This window comes from Haliotis rubra, unplaced genomic scaffold (assembly GCF_003918875.1).
Source record: "Haliotis rubra isolate DU_JTF1 unplaced genomic scaffold, ASM391887v1 Scf214, whole genome shotgun sequence".
In the NCBI taxonomy this organism is placed as follows: domain Eukaryota; kingdom Metazoa; phylum Mollusca; class Gastropoda; order Lepetellida; family Haliotidae; genus Haliotis; species Haliotis rubra.
In genome coordinates, this window is record NW_025766159.1 from 1,009,489 (window position 1) to 1,029,972 (window position 20,484).

The window sequence follows — 20,484 nt, forward strand, 5'->3', positions numbered from 1 at the left end:
TATATAGCCCGGCAGAGGGAAAGCGAAATGTTGGTCCACTAACTGCTGTATTGATTGATCCGAGGTTTTCTGTTTGTCTTTGTCTCTCTGTGTCCGATTCTAACAACCTCGCTACTGGTCTTCAAGCCACATTAGAGCAGAGCTGGTGGTGTAGCAGTGGGTAGGCCAGTCAGTCAGTCAGCCAGGCGTGGTGTGTACCGGTGACAGATCACTAGGATCAGCCAAGCAGGCCATTCATACCATGTAACTTCACTTGGTGTGTATGGATTACACATGTCACTGGATCGTTACTGCTGGGCTCAACCTACCACCTACCAGACGTGTATGTTCCTTGTACAAGGCAGGAAACCTACCCTTCGGTTACACTCAACTATTTTGTTTTGCTAGAGTTGTTACCTGCCTCCGCTGCTGTACAGAGCTTTCAGGAGACGGAAGGATAAACAAGACCCCTGATTGAACCTGTGTGGAGTTCATTCATGGTTTCTGGTGACTGTGACATTTGGCTGCAGCGATACAACCAACCACAGAGCTGTCTGCTGCTATCACAAATGGAAGACTTTAATTTCTGTGCATTAGGGGATTCTGACTGAAATTCCTTGGTAGTAAATTGGACACAGTTGAGGCCAGTGCCACTGGGTGTTACTGCTGAGTTTGGTGATAAGTGAAGACTCTATACTTATCATTTATGTGTTTGGAATATCAAAGAGTTATGATTACTTGGGAAGATATGCTACACATTATCACATGTGGATGATGGCAATATTCACCTCCGATACCAAGCTAGGGTTACCTCTTAGGCTCTTATCCCTAACCATTTGAACTTTATCACAGGTCTTGGTGTTTTGCATCTTCCCTTCACATGTTTTTCAAGAGATGAGGTGGAATCATTGTGGTGTCCCTCTCCCAATCACTGACCCTGTCATGCCATGTTTATGGCTGCTCTGTGTTATCGCATGTGCAGCAACACAGCTGCGTGCGTGTGTGTTGTGGCAGACGTAATCTCCAGGCAGCATCCTCACCCAACAAGTAATGGATCTTGGAAGCTGTATGTGTCAGACTTCAAGATATGGTCAGACGTGAATCATGCGGATACAGGAGCTGGATTTTCTAAAAATGTGCTCCAATTTGTTTGTTTGCTCTCTGTGGAGGATTTATTTTCATACATTTGCACATTTCTCATCCTGAGTTCATGTTTGATCGGAAAAGGATGTTATTTAGCTGCCCTTTGATATCAATTGTCACATCAGTGCATGGGCTAGTAGTTATTCACAACTGGAAGACCCTTTGAGTATTGCATATATTTTTATCATCATTACTATTTGTAAATCAGACCTTCAGAATCAAAGCTGAAGGTGAAGCAGATTGATCATCATTCAATCTATGTGTTAATGACAAACTTCCCAAGAATTAGATGACATAAGCTGTCAGTCACATGTTTGTCTGCTCAAGGTCTTCACTGACATTGGAGCGTCTCACTAAAGTGTGTAATCTGTGAACATGGTGTAACAGTGGTGACATCGTCGTCGTCATCACACTGAAGGCGCCAGGATGCCGGCCATGAACAGATACTCTCTGTTTGCTTGCACCAAACCTGAGGAGGACTTTATTTCTGAACTTCCACACATTTTCGCTACGTACTACTCGTTGCAGTAACATGCACAGGTTTTGTGAATTTTAGGGGCATTTTGCATGGTTTAGTTCTGAACAGTTTGAAAACTGTTTTTTAAAATAGTTTTTCATACAACTGCAAGCAGTTTGAAAACAGGTTTAACCCAGTAACTATTATTCATAAATTATCAGTTGAGATATATATGTTTTCCTTGTCTAGTGATATTGAACACGTTTGACTGGTAAAGCTGACTTTGGATTTGTAAATAGTGTTCATTGCATCATTTGCTTCAAGACAAATTTATCTGTTAAATTGATGTTATAGAGATATTTGGGTGTGCAGTCATTCACTGGAGGGGTGACGGGTAGAAGGATTGGGGTAGAAGGTGTGAGATGGAGAAGGATAAGAGGTATGAGATGGTGTGAGATGTAGAAGGATAGGGGGTATGAGATGTAGAAGTTTAAGAGGTAGGAGGTGTGAAGGGTAGAAGGATAAGAGGTGGGAGATGTAGAAGGATAGGGGGTAGGAGATAGTGTGAGGGGTAGAAGGATAAGAGGTAGGAGGTGTGAGATGTAGAAGGATAAGAGGTAGGAGATGTGAGGGGTAGAAGGATAGGGGGTAGGAGATGGTATGAGGGGTAGAAGGATAAGAGGTAGGAGGTGTGAGATGTAGAAGGATAAGAGGTTGGAGATGTGAGGGGTAGAAGGATAGGGGGTAGGAGATGGTATGCGATGTAGAAGGATAGGGTAGGAGATGGTGTGAGATGTAGAAGTATAAGAGGTAGGAGATGTGAAGGGTAGAAGGATAGGAGTAGGAGATGGTGTGAGATGTAGAAGTATAAGAGGTAGGAGATGTGAAGGGTAGAAGGATAGGAGTAGGAGATGGTGTGAGATGTAGAAGGATAAGGGTAGGAGATGGTTTTGAGATGTAGAAGGATAGGAAGGGTAGGGAGATGGTGAGATGGGGGGTAGAAGAATAAGAGGTGGGAGATGTGAAGGGGAGAAGGATAGGAGTAGGAGATGGTGTGAGATGTAGAAGTATAAGAGGTGGGAGATGTGAAGGATAGGGGTAGGAGATGGTGTGAGGGGATAGGGGGTGGGAGATGGTGTGAGGGGTGAAGGATGGGGGTGGGAGATGGTTGAGGGATGGAAGGATAGAAGTAGGAGATGGTGTGAGGGATAGAAGGATAGAAGTAGGAGATGGTGTGAGGGGTAGAAGGATAGAGGTGCGACATGGTGTGAGGGGTGAGAAGGATAGGGGTATGGAGATGGTGTGAGGGGTGAGGGGATAGGATAGAAGTAGGAGATGGTGTGAGGGATAGAGAAGGATAGGGGTGGGAGATGGTGTGATGGGTAGAAGGATAGAAGTAGGAGATGGTGTGAGGGGTAGAAGGATGGGGGGTGGGAGATGGTGTGAGGGGTAGAAGGATAGGGGGTAGGAGATGGTGTGAGGGATAGAAGGATAGAAGTAGGAGATGGTGTGAGGCATAGAAGGATAGAAGTAGGAGATGGTGTGAGGGGTAGAAGGATAAGAGGTATGACATGGTGTGAGGGGTAGAAGGATAGGGGTAGGAGATGGTGTGAGGGGTAGAAGGATAGAAGTAGGAGATGGTGTGAGGGATAGAAGGATAGGGGTAGGAGATGGTGTGATGGGTAGAAGGATAGAAGTAGGGAGATGGTGTGAGGGATAGAAGGATAGAAGTAGGAGATGGTGTGAGGGATAGAAATATAGGAGATGGTGTGTGGGGGTAGAAGGATAGGAGTGGGAGATGGTGTGAGGGATAGAAGGATAGGGTAGGAGATGGTGTGATGGGTAGAAGGATAGAAGTAGGAGATGGTGTGAGGGGTAGAAGGATAGAAGTAGGAGATGGTGTGAGGGATAGAAATATAGGAGATGGTGTGAGGGGTAGAAGGATAGGAGTAGGAGATGGTGTGAGGGATAGAAGAATAGGGGTAGGAGATGGTGTGAGGGGTAGAAGGATAGGGGTAGGAGATGGTGTGAGGGGTAGAAGGATAGAAGTAGGAGATGGTGTGAGGGATAGAAGGATAGGGGTAGGAGATGGTGTGATGGGTAGAAGGATAGAAGTAGGAGATGGTGTGAGGGGTAGAAGGATAGAAGTAGGAGATGGTGTGAGGGATAGAAATATAGGAGATGGTGTGAGGGGTAGAAGGATAGGAGTAGGAGATGGTGTGAGGGATAGAAGAATAGGGGTAGGAGATGGTGTGAGGGGTAGAAGGATAGGGGTAGGAGATGGTGTGAGGGGTAGAAGGATAAGAGGTAGGAGATGGTGTGAGGGATGAAGGATAGGGGTGGGAGATGGTGTGAGGGGTGAAGGATAGGGGTGGGAGATGGTGGAAGGGTGAAGGATAAGGGTGAAGGATGGTCTGAGGGGTGGAAGGATAGGGGTGGGAGATGGTGTGAGGGGGTAGAAGGATAGGGGTGGGAGATGGTGTGAGGGTAGAAGGATAAGGGTGGGAGATGGTGTGAGAGATAGAAGGATAGGGGTATGACATGGTGTGAGGGGTAGAAGGATAGGGGTAGGAGATGGTGGAAGGGGTAGAAGGATAAGAGGTACTACATGGTGTGAGGGGTAGAAGGATAGGGGTAGGAGATGGTGTGAGGGGTAGAAAGATAAGAGGTACTACATGGTCTGAGGAGTAGAAGGATAGGGGTAGGAGATGGTGTGAGGGGTAGAAGGATAGGGGTAGGACATGGTGTGAGGGGTAGAAGGATAGGGGTAGGACATGGTGTGAGGGTTAGAAGGAAGGGGGTTGGGGTATAAATGTTGTATAAAGAAGTCACTTGCTACTTTCCTGTGTCAGTATGTCTCAACTGTTGAACACCTCAACATCAATCAGCTGGAAAGTCACATGTCATGCTTGTTGTAGGTTCCAGTCATTGTCTGTAAGGGTGGCAACCACTATCGACCTCTGTTGCAGTTCACATAATGTTATGTGGCTGCTTCCCTGTGACAGATCAATAAATGATCAGCGATGTGTGTCAGGTGGCTAGGTGCAGTTGCTGAACATGTATCTACACAAGATTGATGCAAAACAAACAATGTATCATCACTTTATTACTGTGTACTCCATGCTCTGTTTCAATGGTTCATGTGAGGGGAACTGGTGTAGGAATCGGTTATTTGTGGCAATGTATCCTGTATCTGATTTTTAACAGTTAAAGTTTCATTGTATGAAGACAAATGAATGTCTGACCACCATATAGGTCATGAAACATTTTGTGTGTGGTCTGAGATCAATTGTAGCACAAGACAAGTCTTTGAAACCATAAATAATTAAGAACTAATTTCTCGAACCATTTCTTTTTAAATGCAGTTCTGGCCATGGGAATCTGGGTTAAGAGATCAATTATATTTTATTGTCCATTTGTTGCAAATAATTCATTTCATGTTTGTTTCCAGTTGGTGGATATTGCATGATGCATATAACATTTATTGTATTTTAATTATCTTAATGGTAAAATATTGAAGGGATCTTTGGACAGGAGCACCAGTATTGTAAGGGTGTTCTCAAAGAGGGGAGAGTTATTGCTGTCACATTGTGGCAGTATGGTGAGATGATTGCTGTCTCATTGTGGCAGTATAGTGAGGTTATTGCTGTCACATTGTGGCAATATGGTGAGATGATTGCTGTCTCATTTTGTCACCATAGTGCAGGAGAGCATCAATTTAGTGAATTTGTTTATGCTATTCTGGGACATTTTGTACAGCTATGTATCTATGGTAACTGATAGACCCAGTGACTTGATGAAAGACCAGTTACTGCCTTCTGATGTTCTGACTTACAGATGATGTGCATCAGTAATAGTTACTCAGGATTGCCCTGATACTTTGCATCCCATTTTAGTCCACCATAGACTGGCTCAAGTTTCACAGACTGTTAGTACTCTTCATCTGTCAACCATTGATTCGTGTAGTTTAATGGGTTTCTATCAATCCCAGATAAGGAAATGTTTGAGGATTTTACAGGTCCTCACTTGAAACTATTTTATATCATCAAACAGAGTCTTATCTATGTCTGTAAAGATATTCTGTAATCTGTAGGGTGGCATTGATCTGTTTAATGATATGTCTTGTAGTGCTGCAAATGTTATGGTATAAGAATAGTTATATCCATTACAAGGACTTTAATCATTTATGTCTGACAACATAGTTCAGAAATAGAATTAATCTCAACTTGTACCTCCCCCTGACATGTACTCAGCTCTGGAGCAGGATTCAGGCGCAGTATTCCTGATCTTCACGTGGGCTGGAGAGCAGCCTGCTCGCCCCTCAGTTCTTATTAGCATGCATCGGTTCCAGAAATCGGTCAGCTTTTAGTAACATCGATTATATGGTTCCACAGGCATTAGTCAGCATTAGGCAATTTGAATTTCTTGTCAGCATAATAGAGGGGTGCATTCCAGCCTTTAGTGTCAGCTGCCCAATACCACAAGCAATCAAAAATAGTTAAGGAATAGGATTGTCAAAGTGCTGGATACAAATTTGTCTGGTAAAATTAATGCTTTGATAGCCACTGTCGTGTAATCAAGAGGGATAGGATAACTCGTATGAATTCAAACTATTTTTCAGAAATGTTCAGAAATATTCTTTATGGTTCAGCAAGTTGCTCAAGTCTTTACTAAATGAGTTTGATATGAAAATATGAACATATGGTGTATCTGGTTTTCATCTTGGCTTATTTTGACAGATGTTGACCGGAATCTACTTCAGGAAATTACTGCAGTTCTATAATTCATCTCCATGAACGTGAGAGTTTGAATGTTGGTGGAAGAGCCATGAGGTTGCCACTCCGAACCATATCAGACTTGGGATGACTAGCGTTGGTGGAATCCCTGACAATCAGGCTCCTCCTGTCTTGGGGGCATTTGATACTGGACAATAGCTTCAGATATCTTCTAGTATCAACTGGAATTTAAGCCTTTATGTTGGAACATCAGAAATTCCAGCGTATTTGAATTCCCTGATGTCTTTGATGGAGGAACTGCCCTAACATACTTATTCCCTTTGGTTTGGATAGGATATTTGTTTTCCTGCATGTTGGTATCACACATGTGACTGTACATGTGGGCTACAGCTGTGCGAAGGATCAACCTCATTCTGAATATATCCCAGCATGCCCCTGGTCTCATCGGCTCCCCTGAATGGAGATCGCTGGAGTACCTTTGTTAGTAAATATTGATTGGCGAGTATGCCTAGTCACAATCTCATCTTGAGACAAATTTCCCCCGACTGAGTGGTAATGATGTTTATGTACCTCTTTAGTGAAGACCAAGCACAGCTGCAGCAGCAGCTTACACCTCCATCAACAGGGGACACTGTTCTTTCTCAGTAGATGCAGTTGATTGTAATTCACACTGGCCTACATGGGAACATGCTCTTTCTGTTGATGTAAATGCATAGAATTTATTTAAATAAATTGTATCGGGTTGAGATTTCCAAATTTTAACATAGATAAGCAACCACATATTAAATTTGACTGTAATTTATAATGTTTGTCCATTTAATTATTGTGCTCTTTGACTACTTTTGTAAGTCTAGTTACTAAATGTAAAACATTTCACCGTATTTATTGTCTAATTCAATACCAGCGACACATTTACTTCAGGGCAGTGGCCAGTTTACAGAATCCTTTTTGCCGATTCACTTGGCGTTTAAATTATGTTGCTGTTGTATGACTTACAGATGCAGATTTACCCGAATTGTTAGTTCATGAATTAGTTATGAATAGAACTGGCATTCAGTTTATTTTGTCCAACCAAGAGAAACTGTGAGTTAGAAGTACAACCATATTTGTGTACCATGCAATGATTCACTGTTGGGGATATCTTCGCCCATCGTATCACACAATCGTCCTGTCCAGGTTTTTATTTGTCTGTAAGGAAAGAACCCTTTGCAATAGTAGAAGGAAACTCATTATGAAGCCATTGTTTTTTTCCAAGGGCTTGGGCACTATAAACCCATTTGTGTTGTGTCAAACAAAGAGCTGGCGGAGATAACATGCTGGTGCTGGTGCACATGGCTTGTGAATTTTTACACATGTGTTTAATGTCTGTCCTCTGTGGTGTCTGGTCACAATATATCACGGCTATATAACACACAGACAACATTTAATTATCTCCCCTTCTTTGATCCTTTGTCATTGGTGGGTTTGTAAATCAGATGATAATTGAACACAGTGTGAATGAAGTGATGCTTATCAACACTAACAGTTCTGTCCATCTTTGTGTGGGAGGGGAGCAGGGAGTGGGGAGGGGCTAGTTATCTAAAACACAACAATTTGATGTGGAGAGTTATGTCCCCTGGGGACACCTGAAATCTATGGCTGTAGGTTCAGACCTCGGCTTGTCAGCTGGATATCCGTGCTCCAGGGTTTCACCAAAGTGTTAAACAAGAGACCTGCATCACCACTGACTTACTTCCTACATTACAACCCCCCTTGTTGTCTTAGTGGTATGTGTCAGAATGGTTGTGGTTGTGTTAGTGTTGATGCTGAACACATAAACATCAGCTCATTGACTGAAGGGGTTTGAATTGTTGTGTGGCGTTATTGTTATCTTCTTGTTGCCATTGTTGACATGGGCTGGTATTGCCATGAGGACCTTTTTGAATTTGGTGCAGTGTTGGTAAAAATTGCTTTTTTGTTTCAGATATACGTGCCCAGCTTGGTGACCAATTGAAATGTCTCGAGAACAAGCTAGAGATTCAGGTTGCCATTGTCGCAGAACTACAGGAGTTCTTCAAGCGACGGGCGGAGGTGGAAATGGAATATTCGAAGAACCTGGATAAACTTGTGCGTCAGATGATTACACGACATCGAGCTGAGAAACAAAAGTAAGTATATGTGCAAGTCTCACATATGTCATAGATGAGCAATCCGCTACTAAGGGATGTTACTGTTTGTACAATGCTTTTTTAGAGTGATTCAGTGTAAGAATGACAACAGCTTAGTGTGATGGCATAAATGGGGAAGTTCCTTTAAAGCCTTTCAAACATATTGATTACTTGATGAAGGCACAAAACCATACTTTTTCTCCCTATTAATTGATCATTAACATTCATACTTGATGCAAATTAAAGTGGTAGATACAGGGTCTATTCCAAGAAAGGTAATGGATGTCTGATTTACAGTATAGTTTGCCATGGTCAATGTACAAACCATTAACTTATCACACTGAAGGCGCAGGTTCATTTCTCCGACGTGGGTGCAGTACATGAAGCGCAAAAGTCACAAAATACCCTATCTGTATTACATCATAACCTGATATTCATTTTGGGGTCTGTCTATAACATGATGATATCTTTAAAACTTATAAAAGTCAACTTCTTCACTACCAGCATATCTAACAGTTTTTGTGAAAAAAACCTATGCTCTTGAGGAAATGCAGGACAGTCTCCATCGAGCTTGACAGCAGTGCAGGCAACGTGTATGGCAAATGTCAATGTAAAACACGGAAATTCTGGTGCTATAAATAAGAAAGTTCTTAGAATGTGCATGATTGACTGGCATTCAGAATGCTGTGAGCTCTAATGGAATATGGCAAATATCAAAGCAAAACTTTTCATTGGTGAGAATTTATCAGCTGAATTTCTTGAATGTCGTCTCACGGCAGGCCAATTTGCATATCACATGACTGGATTATTCTCGTTTGTAAATTATTATGTAATTCTGAATCAGAGCAGACTGACCTGCAAACGTTTGGTGTGCATTTACAGTTATGTTGCAAGATATAGATGTGTTACATCTACGCCACTGGCGAGGTACATACAATGTGTCCTTACACATCAAGTATGTGGTGCCGTAAAGCAACAGAAAAGGGAGTGGAATGTCGTGTCCATAACATCTACAAGTGAATTATCTACAGTGTCACAGTGGGCCTGAAAAAACACGATGTATTAAAGACAAGTAAAGAACACACCATTGATGTTACAACTAGATTGTTAATTTCTTCATGAAATTCATGGAGATAGTTCAGCATATACAGCAGATGCGTCAGGAAATCCTGAAACTGCTGAAGTAGGCAGTCATTACAGCTCCACAGGTTCACAATGGAGGACTACATGTCATGGAAGTGATTGCCTTGTCCACTAATCAAAAGTTCCAGAATTCTACTGGATTGAGCTCCAGGGTTCAGCAGACCTTTAATGCAGTGTGGCAGAGGCTGAGGTAGAGAAACTTAGGGAGAATCTCAAAATGTTGTCAGCCTCACTTGTTTCACAGACCTCGATTCTTCTTGGACACAGAAATGTTAGGCCCCTTCTCAGGTTCAGGGAAATCCTCCCAAGTAAAGACATATATGTCTTCAGGGCATGAGCACTTTGGTGCCCCAGCCCAGAGAGACATGAGTACATCCCAAGATCAGCTATACCAAGCTACAGCAGAGGCAGAGGTGCCTTTACAGGAGTGTTTTGCCCATGTAGAGATTCTCAAGATCGCATATTTTCCCCAAATCCTGTAGACCTGGCCTGTCTCATGAACAACGGTTGCAGACTACACGTATTCTAGAAAAGCAGCCAGAGAGCTAGAGTTAGATGACATTACACCAACTCCTGTGGAAACTACCATGTGAGATATTATATTTCCCCACCCAAATAAAGCATGAAGATCAAAATATATATCATGCAAGTTTCTACCAAGGCATCTGTGGAAGAATGGCTGAAGACCACCATAATAGGCAGCCATTGTCAAGCACAGATTGCTACACCAGCATGGGGAAACTGTGGAGATCATGAAATCAGAGTTGTAGCCACAAGTTTGTTTTCAGTCCATCGATACTCCACAATAAGCTCTCTAACTTCTGTATGTGTGCCTTTCAAACTGATTTGTGAGATCTGGAAAGACAATGTTCCCTGGGATCTGATGTGGTAGCCCATGTGATAGTCACACAGAGGACAATCTCGCATTGGGAAGTAAGGAGTCAGGTTGAAGATTCCAGAAGTACCAAGAACTCAGGGAATGTTGTCCACCCTGAGCCCTAGTCTGAACCTGACTGACGGACACTGGAATCAGAGATCACAGGCTTTCTGCTGGCAGTCTGGTTCCTCACTCTGAGAGACTGGGTAGATTCATGAATGTGATTCAACAGTATTAGATTTTGTACTTTACTGAGAAAATGTAATCCCAACTATACACTTGCTGCCTTTGACCACTTTCTGAAAGGCATTAAGTATTCATAATGTTATTGACTTCAGAACTTGGAGTGACATCATTTTAGATTCAGAAACAAACTAGAGATTATACATCAGGCCACGATAGGCACCAAACTGACATCATCAGAAGGGAAGTGACATCATAAACTGACCTACCTGGTAACTAGAAGATCTAGAACTAATATCAGCGATATGCTTCTGTTTTCTTACCTTGAATGTATATTTGTAGATATCTATCCCAAGTTTTGCATCCAGCTATCTTGGGATACTAGATGCCAGGAGTCCCACTGGTGTATACTGGCTATGATGGGACAGGTGGGCAATTCAAATGGTCCAAAAGTAGTTGTCATTACGTTGACTTCACAGGACACGTCCTCAATTACATGAGGAATTAGTCATTCCCTCAACCTCCTCAACCTCCTCAATGTATGAGTTGCTGTGGGTTAAGGTTTCAAAGAAGCATGAACAGTTGCATTTCGTGCAAAGCATGGGGCTTTCCTCACAACTATCAGACATGTTGGCAGTGAAGTTGATATCTGTGGAAAGTCGTAATGATGTGATTGACAACTGAAACAGGAATTCAAGGCTATGATATAATAGAAATTAGTAATTTTTAATAATTATACACCAAGGTAACTATGTGATGATTTGTGTTGCCCCAACTGTTGCTGGAATGTTGCTGTACCCACTTCTAACTGTTGGCCACTTTGGAAACATTTAGACTGAGTGTAAGTCGAACACCGGTTTTCCCAGCATTTCCCAGCGTTTCAGTCTTGTAGACTGGTGGTGTCAGGATTGCAGTGAACATTTACACTGACCTGCGAGTATGTAGTGGTACTAGTGTCGTATTGTTTGCCTTTATTGTATATTTGTCTGATTCAGCTTTTGATATCATATTTCTTATGATGATAGTGCCAGATTTGTTATGGTATAAGGGTTGTAGAATCTGGGACAGATGTAGCTGAGCTGTTGATGAAATCTCTCCAGAAGACACACGTTATACATTATCTGAAGGGCCCAATACTGAACCAGGCGGGCAACTGTGTACCCCAGCAGCAGAAATGGGAATGTTTACATCATCACACTAGTGGTTGTGTTTCTTAAATGTCCAGTTGTTGTATTGTTTTGTATGTGAAGTACGGATGAAGTAGTGAAGTTCTGATGAAGTAAGATTGTAAACATGTTGAAATCTCTCTTCTGAAAAAAAACCCTAGTGCACTTTGAGAATGTTGAAAGCCAAATTCATAGAAAACTTTATCCACTAAGTCTGTTGTGTTGTGTTCATATCACATGTTAAAATACTTTGTAGGTGAGATTTCATGTGGTATCAATTACTTTGACTTTGTACCAGAGATGTACAGATGCTAATCTGACCATCCCAAGGTTGACTGACCAAGTGTTAAATGGGAACATTACAAAGTCAGTGAAGTGGAGAGTGGTGGCATTAGAGAGATTGTCCCTGTGGTAGGGGTAATGAGTGTAAAATCTCATTGAGAAGCAGTGGTGTGAGGTATCCCAGGCTAATCTTATCATGTTCTCACCTGTCACACTGGGGAGCTGGTGGCTGGGACACTTTCAGTTGGACCCCAGCTTCATCAGCATAGACAAGAGATGCAGCTCTCGTCACACAAGCCTTCCCAACTTAGATGAATTTGCTCAAATGTTGATTTACGTTTTTTCAATGATTGTGATGTTGGAAATGCTGTGTACTAGAAATGTGAATTACTGAGAACTATAACACAGACTGGTCAAATCAGAGATTTGAATGTACTGTTGTTGTAGGCAATGTTAATGAGGAAACTGGCCTGTAAGTTTGGCTGAAGGGGTCATTGTCAGAACGGGTAGTACGGATGTGTACCTCAGGTACAATTTTGTATACAGAAACGTACCTTAGCCAAAATTAGAATACAGAAAATTACCCTAGGATGAGGCCATTCCTCATTGTGCCATTTTCTTGACCATACTGTTGTATTAGATGCATAGTATTGCATACACAGTAATGACTATTATGTGATGCACAATACCACTCTGTTGACCATCTGTTGCACGGGAAGAACTACATACAGTTTCGGTTTTGGATTGCGGAATATGAAACGACCTGGGTACATATCTGTATACTTGGTACCTGTGCTGATAAGTTGTAAGTGTAAGTTTATAGACACTGACCTAAGTCCTTCATTTTACATGATTTTACACACATGTGTGAAATAGGTTTGAGGTGAATAGCTTCATTGCAGATATATTCCGTCTTTGAAGGTCACATGATTGCAGCAACGCCTTTAAGATGGGACAAACTCATATAGCAGAGGAATCCAAACTTAGATGTTCAAAGAAATTTAGATTAACACTGGTGGAGGAATATTGTCCTACTCAGACACAGCAACCCAGCTGAAACTCGCCTCTAGTGGTGGTCAGTTGCTTCTCATATGTCTTAATTTGTTGCTGGTGAACTTTGTTTGACTTAACTGACCTGTACATATTTAGCTTGAACTTTGTATCATCAATGCTGTGAACTATCTGAACATAAATCCGCTTGATGTGAAGCAAGATTTTGAAAAAGTATGTGCTGAATCCTAGAGGCTGGGGGGGAGGGGGAGGGAGAGATAAGTGTTGGGTGTGTAAGGCCCCCATGTTTAGGGTGACAGGACTAATGTTAGGAGGCTGGGGGGAGGTGAGGGGAGAGATAAGTGTTTGGCGTGTAAGGCCCCCATGTTTAGGGTGACAGAACTAATGTTAAGGAGGCTGGACATGGGATACATCTCCATGGGGATGCACAATATCCAGTGGTGAGATGAAGGGATTGACTTTCAGGATGAGTATGCATGTTGTATGTTCATCAGAGTGTCCACACATAAGGTGCAGGGCTTAGAAGATATTCAACCTATCATTTTCCTCCATTGCAGCAGCGGCAACTCATGATAAGATCCCCACAGTCACAGATAAATGTTTGGTGGAACTCTTACTCCCATGTTTTTTCACAATCCCCTGGCTGCCGGAAATGACCTGATACTGCTTGTAGATTGCAGACTTCTAAGTTAATAGTTTAAAGACCTCCACAGATCCTGTTTCCCATGTACCGTGTGAGATAGAGGTTCCCTGATGATGAGACAGACAACCCAGGCAGATTTACTACTATTCCACTTACGTTACTGGCAAAGTAATAAAGTGTTCGCCTTACAACACTGCCTCGGTCATCCAGTCAAAGTAATGTACTGTTCCCCTTACAACACTGCCTCGGTCATCCAGTCAAAGTAATGTACTGTTCCCCTTACAACACTGCCTCGGTCATCCAGTCAAAGTAATGTACTGTTCCCCTTATAACACTGCCTCATCCAGTCAAAGTAATGTACTGTTTTCCTTACAACGCTACCTCAGTCATCCAGTCAAAGTAATGTACTGTTCTCCTTACAACACTGCCTCCGTCATCCAGTCAAAGTAATGTACTGTTTCCTTACAACACTGCCTCATCCAGTCAAAGTAACGTACTGTTTTACTTGCAACACTGCCTCCGTCATCCAGTCAAAGTAATGTACTGTTCCCCTTACAACACTGCCTCATCCAGTCAAAGTAATGTACTGTTTTCTTTACAACGCTGCCTCAGTCATCCAGTCAAAGAAATGTACTGTTCTCCTTACAACACTGCCTCAGAGATTTACTGGTTGGGGGATAGGGTGTATATAACACAGATATCAACTGGTTGGGGGATAGGGTGTATATAACGCAGAGATTTACTGGTTGGGAGATAGGGTGTATATAACACAGAGGTCTACTAATTTGGGGGATAGGGTGTATATAACACAGAGATCTACTGGTGGTTGGGAGATAGGGTGTATATAACACAGATCTACTGGTTGAGAGATAGGGTGTATATAACACAGATCTACTGGTTGGGGGATAGGGTGTATATAACACAGAGATCTACTGGTGGTTGGGAGATAGGGTGTATATAACACAGATCTACTGGTTGGGGGATAGGGTGTTTATAACACAGAGATCTACTGGTTGGGGGGATAGGGTGTATATAACACAGATCTACTGGTTGGGAGATAGGGTGTATATAACACAGAGATCTACTGGTTGGGGGATAGGGTGTATATAACACAGATCTACTGGTTGGGAGATAGGGTGTATATAACACAGAGATCTACTGGTTGGGAGATAGGGTGTATATAACACAGATCTACTGGTTGGGGGATAGGGTGTATATAACACAGATCTACTGGTTGGGAGATAGGGTGTATATAACACAGATCTACTGGTTGGGAGATAGGGTGTATATAACACAGATCTACTGGTTGGGAGATAGGGTGTATATAACACAGAGATCTACTGGTTGGGAGATAGGGTGTATATAACACAGATCTACTGGTTGGGAGATAGGGTGTATATAACACAGATCTACTGGTTGGGAGATAGGGTGTATATAACACAGATCTACTGGTTGAGAGATAGGGTGTATATAACACAGATCTACTGGTTGAGAGATAGGGTGTATATAACACAGAGATCTACTGGTTGGGGGATAGGGTGTATATAACACAGATCTACTGGTTGAGAGATAGGGTGTATATAACACAGATCTACTGGTTGGGAGATAGGGTGTATATAACACAGAGATCTACTGGTTGGGAGATAGGGTGTATATAACACAGAGATCTACTGGTTGGGGGATAGGGTGTATATAACACAGATCTACTGGTTGGGAGATAGGGTGTATATAACACAGAGATCTACTGGTTGGGAGATAGGGTGTATATAACACAGAGATCTACTGGTTGGGGGATAGGGTGTATATAACACAGATCTACTGGTTAGGGGATAGGGTGTATATAACACAGAGATCTACTTGTTGGGAGATAGGGTGTATATAACACAGAGATCTACTGGTTGGGGGATAGGGTGTATATAACACAGATCTACTGGTTGGGGGATAGGGTGTATATAACACAGAGATCTACTGGTTGGGGATAGGGTGTATATATACACAGTTGTGTGCACTCACTTTTGAAATCACCAAAGTAACTTATATAACTTTCTTATTTCTTTAGTCGTCAAGAACAGTGGGCTACATTTTCAACATTTGCATGTTGGAAGCATTTGTTGGGCATCACTCGCAAGGAGAGCCAGGACCACAACACTATCAGTGAGCTGTACAGCAACACCGTCATGAACAGGCTGAACGAAACCATCGAAAATTCACAGAGGATATTCAAGAAGGTGAGCACATATTTTCACTGTACCCAAGATCCAGGGAGTGTATGTGCAGCAGATGCAGCTGAATTTACTGTAGTATTATTGCTGTAGAGAACTTTCTAATGATACCTATCATCAAATGAATCTCTACACATGATATAAATTCATGGTTTCAAAAATAGAGGTATTTCCTGTCTTTTTCTCATGTTACTGTTATTGGGAAATGTGTTTTTGAAATTCTTTCGACCATAATTTTTTTGACTCCTTAAACAATAGATGTGACACACAAACACACTTTTCTTATCAAGTTATAATTACCAACCATGCAATGAGGTGGCCTGAATCAAAATCCCATGGCAGTCACCCTTTTAATGTTTTCACACTCTGCCACCCTGAAGTTTTACATATAATCACTGAAGGTTGGTGGAGTGCAGATGGTCCTGTCTGATCATGTTGCTAGCCGTGGGTCAGCTTGTTGGCTGGTTGGTCAGTGTGGTAGATAATTACATCCTTGATCAGTATTGATTCATCTGCTTGCTGTCAAAATTAATGCTGGCAATTTGGAGAATGACAGTTGAGTAATTGGTTCATTATTGAAACTAATCTCAGGTGAAGCAACATGTCTGCCCTGAAAATATCTGAAGAACTAATATACACATAACCAGAAATGCTTCCAGGATTTTAGAAACTGTCACCACACGTTGCTGTAACTTTGTCAACTTTGTTGACTTCAGTAATTTGTACAATGGTATGCCATGATTTTTAAATACAGAACCCTGGTTGTTGGTTTGGTTGCTTGTTATTATGTCTAAGATGGATGTTTCTGTTGCAGTGTCGGGAAATCGGGTCTGAATCACATGAAGACATGCTCAAAGTGCTCAATGAACTACAGAGTGTAAGTATGGACAGCAGACACTCTCATGTATCTCACACACATATCTCACACAACAGGTAGTTGGACACTCTGAAGATGATTTTTTACCAATAAGCTCATTTTTTCAAATTATTCGATGTCAATTGTAGGCTGGTTGCAAGCAGAAGTCTGACTCATTGGATCCTGGACAGAGCTGAGGTTTTTGTTGATGGATACCTTTTTGCTTTAGTAGTATATGATTGGTGAATGGAATTCATGTAAACAGGATTCGTTGCTGATGGAATTGTTTATGATTTGTAAACAGTGTTCCCTGTTCATGCAGTCAATTACGAATGGTAATAAGGATTAATGCTTTATGATTTATGTGGCTTGTATTTGTACACTTCCTAGAGCCTTGGTTGAAGTTAATCAGTGACTTGAGATCATGTGTTGTTTAATGTGCAGGTATGATCCTTGTGTAGGAGGTTGGTGTAGGAGGTCAGTGTTGGAGGTTGGTGTAAACAACTCGAGTAGGGTTGTAATGGAAGAGAAAATGGCAGGTTTTCAGCCCACTCCCTTTCCTGTTGTCATGAACAAATGAGATGGCAATGTTTAAATTAGGATTGATACAGCATTCACAAGAATCAAGCCTTGCAGTGTAGAGATGAGATGCTTCTATTTGGGGAAGAATCAATATTTTAAACAATCCAAACAAGCACACTTTGAGAGTGATTATTGCTGAGTCTGTGTCATCTGATGATAGAAAATCACGAATGGAAATCAATGAGCCATCGTTTATGTTCCACAAAGTCTAAACTCAAATATACTTCATATATCATTCTACCCACTGTGCCCCTGCGATAGCACGAAGGTCATGCACATTCTACCAGCAGCCATCTTTACAAGAAACCACTCCGGGATAAAAATACTTCTTCTTGTCGTCTATGTTGGTTGTTTTATTGGAATACTTTTATCAATGTGTGTGATTTTACAGCTGTGTTGCTAAAAGAAATCAGCTGAATGCAGGCAAGATGGAGCTGAAGAAATGTCAGCCTCTCATACATTCGTGTTAAAAAAAGGCCTTTGAGCTGGTAAATACATCCGTCCTCAGGATGCTAGTTGTAAAAGACACTGCCAGATGACAGCATTTCTTTCTTTGATATTCTGTGAGTAAATTGAGCTTAACTCGATCAAAATGTCTCTTGACCCTCAGCAAGGAGTGTCATGATCATAGGTTTGGCACTTATTAATGATGGAAATTCTCGGATGGCATTGTAGTGGTGACATTGTCTTGGATGGCATTGTAGTGGTGACATTGTCTTGGATGGCATTGTAGTGGTGACATTGTCTGTCAGGGCATTGTAGTGGTGACATTGTCTTGGATGGCATTGTAGTGGTGACATTGTCTTGGATGGCATTGTAGTGGTGACATTGTCTGTCATGGCATTGTAGTGGTGACATTGTCTTGGATGGTATTGTAGTGGTGACATTGTCTTGGTTGGCATTGTAGTGGGTGACATTGTCTTGGATGGCATTGTAGTGGTGACATTGTCTTGGATGGTATTGTAGTGGTGACATTGTCTTGGATGGTATTGTAGTGGTGACATTGTCTTGGATGGTATTGTAGTGGGTGACATTGTCTGTCATGGCATTGTCTTGGATGGTATTGTAGTGGGTGACATTGTCTTGGATGGCATTGTAGTGGTGACATTGTCTTGGATGGCATTGTAGTGGTGACATTGTCTTGGATGGTATTGTAGTGGTGACATTGTCTTGGATGGCATTGTAGTGGTGACATTGTCTTGGATGGCATTGTAGTGGTGACATTGTCTTGGATGGTATTGTAGTGGTGACATTGTCTTGGATGGCATTGTAGTGGTGACATTGTCTTGGATGGTATTGTAGTGGTGACATTGTCTTGGATGGTATTGTAGTGGGTGACATTGTCTGTCATGGCATTGTCTTGGATGGTATTGTAGTGGGTGACATTGTCTTGGATGGTATTGTAGTGGTGACATTGTCTTGGATGGCATTGTAGTGGTGACATTGTCTTGGATGGTATTGTAGTGGGTGACATTGTCTTGGATGGCATTGTAGTGGTGACATTGTCTTGGATGGTATTGTAGTGGGTGACATTGTCTGTCATGGCATTGTAGTGGTGACATTGTCTGTCATGGCATTGTAGTGGGTGACATTGTCTTGGATGGCATTGTAGTGGGTGACATTGTTTTGGATGGCATTGTAGTGATGACATTGTCTTGGATGGCATTGTAGTGGTGACATTGTCTTGGATGGCATTGTAGTGGTGACATTGTCTTGGATGGCATTGTAGTGGTGACATTGTCTTGGATGGCATTGTAGTGGTGACATTGTCTTGGATGGCATTGTAGTGGGTGACATTGTCTTGGATGGCATTGTAGTGGGTGACATTGTCTTGGATGGCATTGTAGTGGGTGACATTGTCTTGGATGGCATTGTAGTGGTGACATTGTCTGTCATGGCATTGTAGTGGTGACATTGTCTTGGATGGCATTGTAGTGGGTGACATTGTCTTGGATGGCATTGTAGTGGTGACATTGTCTTGGATGGCATTGTAGTGGTGACATTGTCTTGGATGCATTGTAGTGGGTGACATTGTAGTGTAGTGGTGACATTGTCTTGGATGGCATTCTTGGTTGGCATTGTAGTGGTGACATTGTCTTGGATGGCATTGTAGTGGTGACATTGTCTTGGATGGCATTGTAGTGGTGACATTGTCTTGGATGGCATTGTAGTGGTGACATTGTCTTGGATGGTATTGTAGTGGTGACATTGTCTTGGATATGCATTGTAGTGGTGACATTGTCTTGGATGGCATTGTAGTGGTGACATTGTCTTGGATGGCATTGTAGTGGTGACATTGTCTTGGATGGCATTGTAGTGGTGACATTGTCTTGGATATGCATTGTAGTGGTGACATTGTCTTGGTTGGCATTGTCATGGATGAAAATGTCATTGTACTAATTAAATATTGGGATGGTATTTGAAATGTGTATATATGATGTTTATATTTAAAATGCACTTCATACACTTTGTAAACATATGTTTGCTGTACATGGTGTGTTCAGTCAGTCATTTGTCTTGGATCAATTATTTGCAAATGTGTGAATGGGTGAACACCAGTTCAGTCCAGATTAAAGCAGTCTGGGAATCATCCTCTCCTGTGTGACAAATCTTTTGACGTTAATTGAAAATATCTTAATAGTTCACCCTTAAAATGGCATCCAGTCCAATGACTTCCAGGAGTATTCACTGTTAGATATGTGTTTGTGAAGATATTTTGCTGAAAAGGTTGTCTACCAAAGGAATCTTGTCCAAGTGTACATGGGGCAGGCTGTGTTCTGTGAATGGCCATCACGGCCATATTGCCAGCTGGATCAATACGATGCACAGCACTCAATTTCTGCTGACACAGGGAAACTGTGACATTGGGTTAGTCATAGAAATGAATGGTTTTGTAGATTTGTTAGCTTTTTCAGTTTCACTGCTAGTGTTGGCAAATAAAGTGTTATTTTTCATGTAAGGTTTATATTACTGTCAGAAACAGCAGATAAATACTTATTTATGTATTGAGATTAATGAATGTTATCCATGGGTATGTGTGAGTTTGCGTCACTGGTT

At 41.9% G+C, this 20,484-nt stretch overlaps 1 protein-coding gene across 1 annotated transcript in view; it reads left to right on the forward strand.

The window, feature by feature from the left end:
* The window catches only part of LOC124276847 (SLIT-ROBO Rho GTPase-activating protein 1-like), a 163,161-nt gene that overhangs the window by 113,386 nt on the left and 29,291 nt on the right, over positions 1-20,484 (forward strand). The window contains 3 exon segments of the mRNA XM_046712499.1: positions 8,279-8,462; positions 15,827-15,995; positions 16,804-16,866. Of these exon segments, the coding sequence (XP_046568455.1) occupies positions 8,279-8,462; positions 15,827-15,995; positions 16,804-16,866 (416 nt within the window).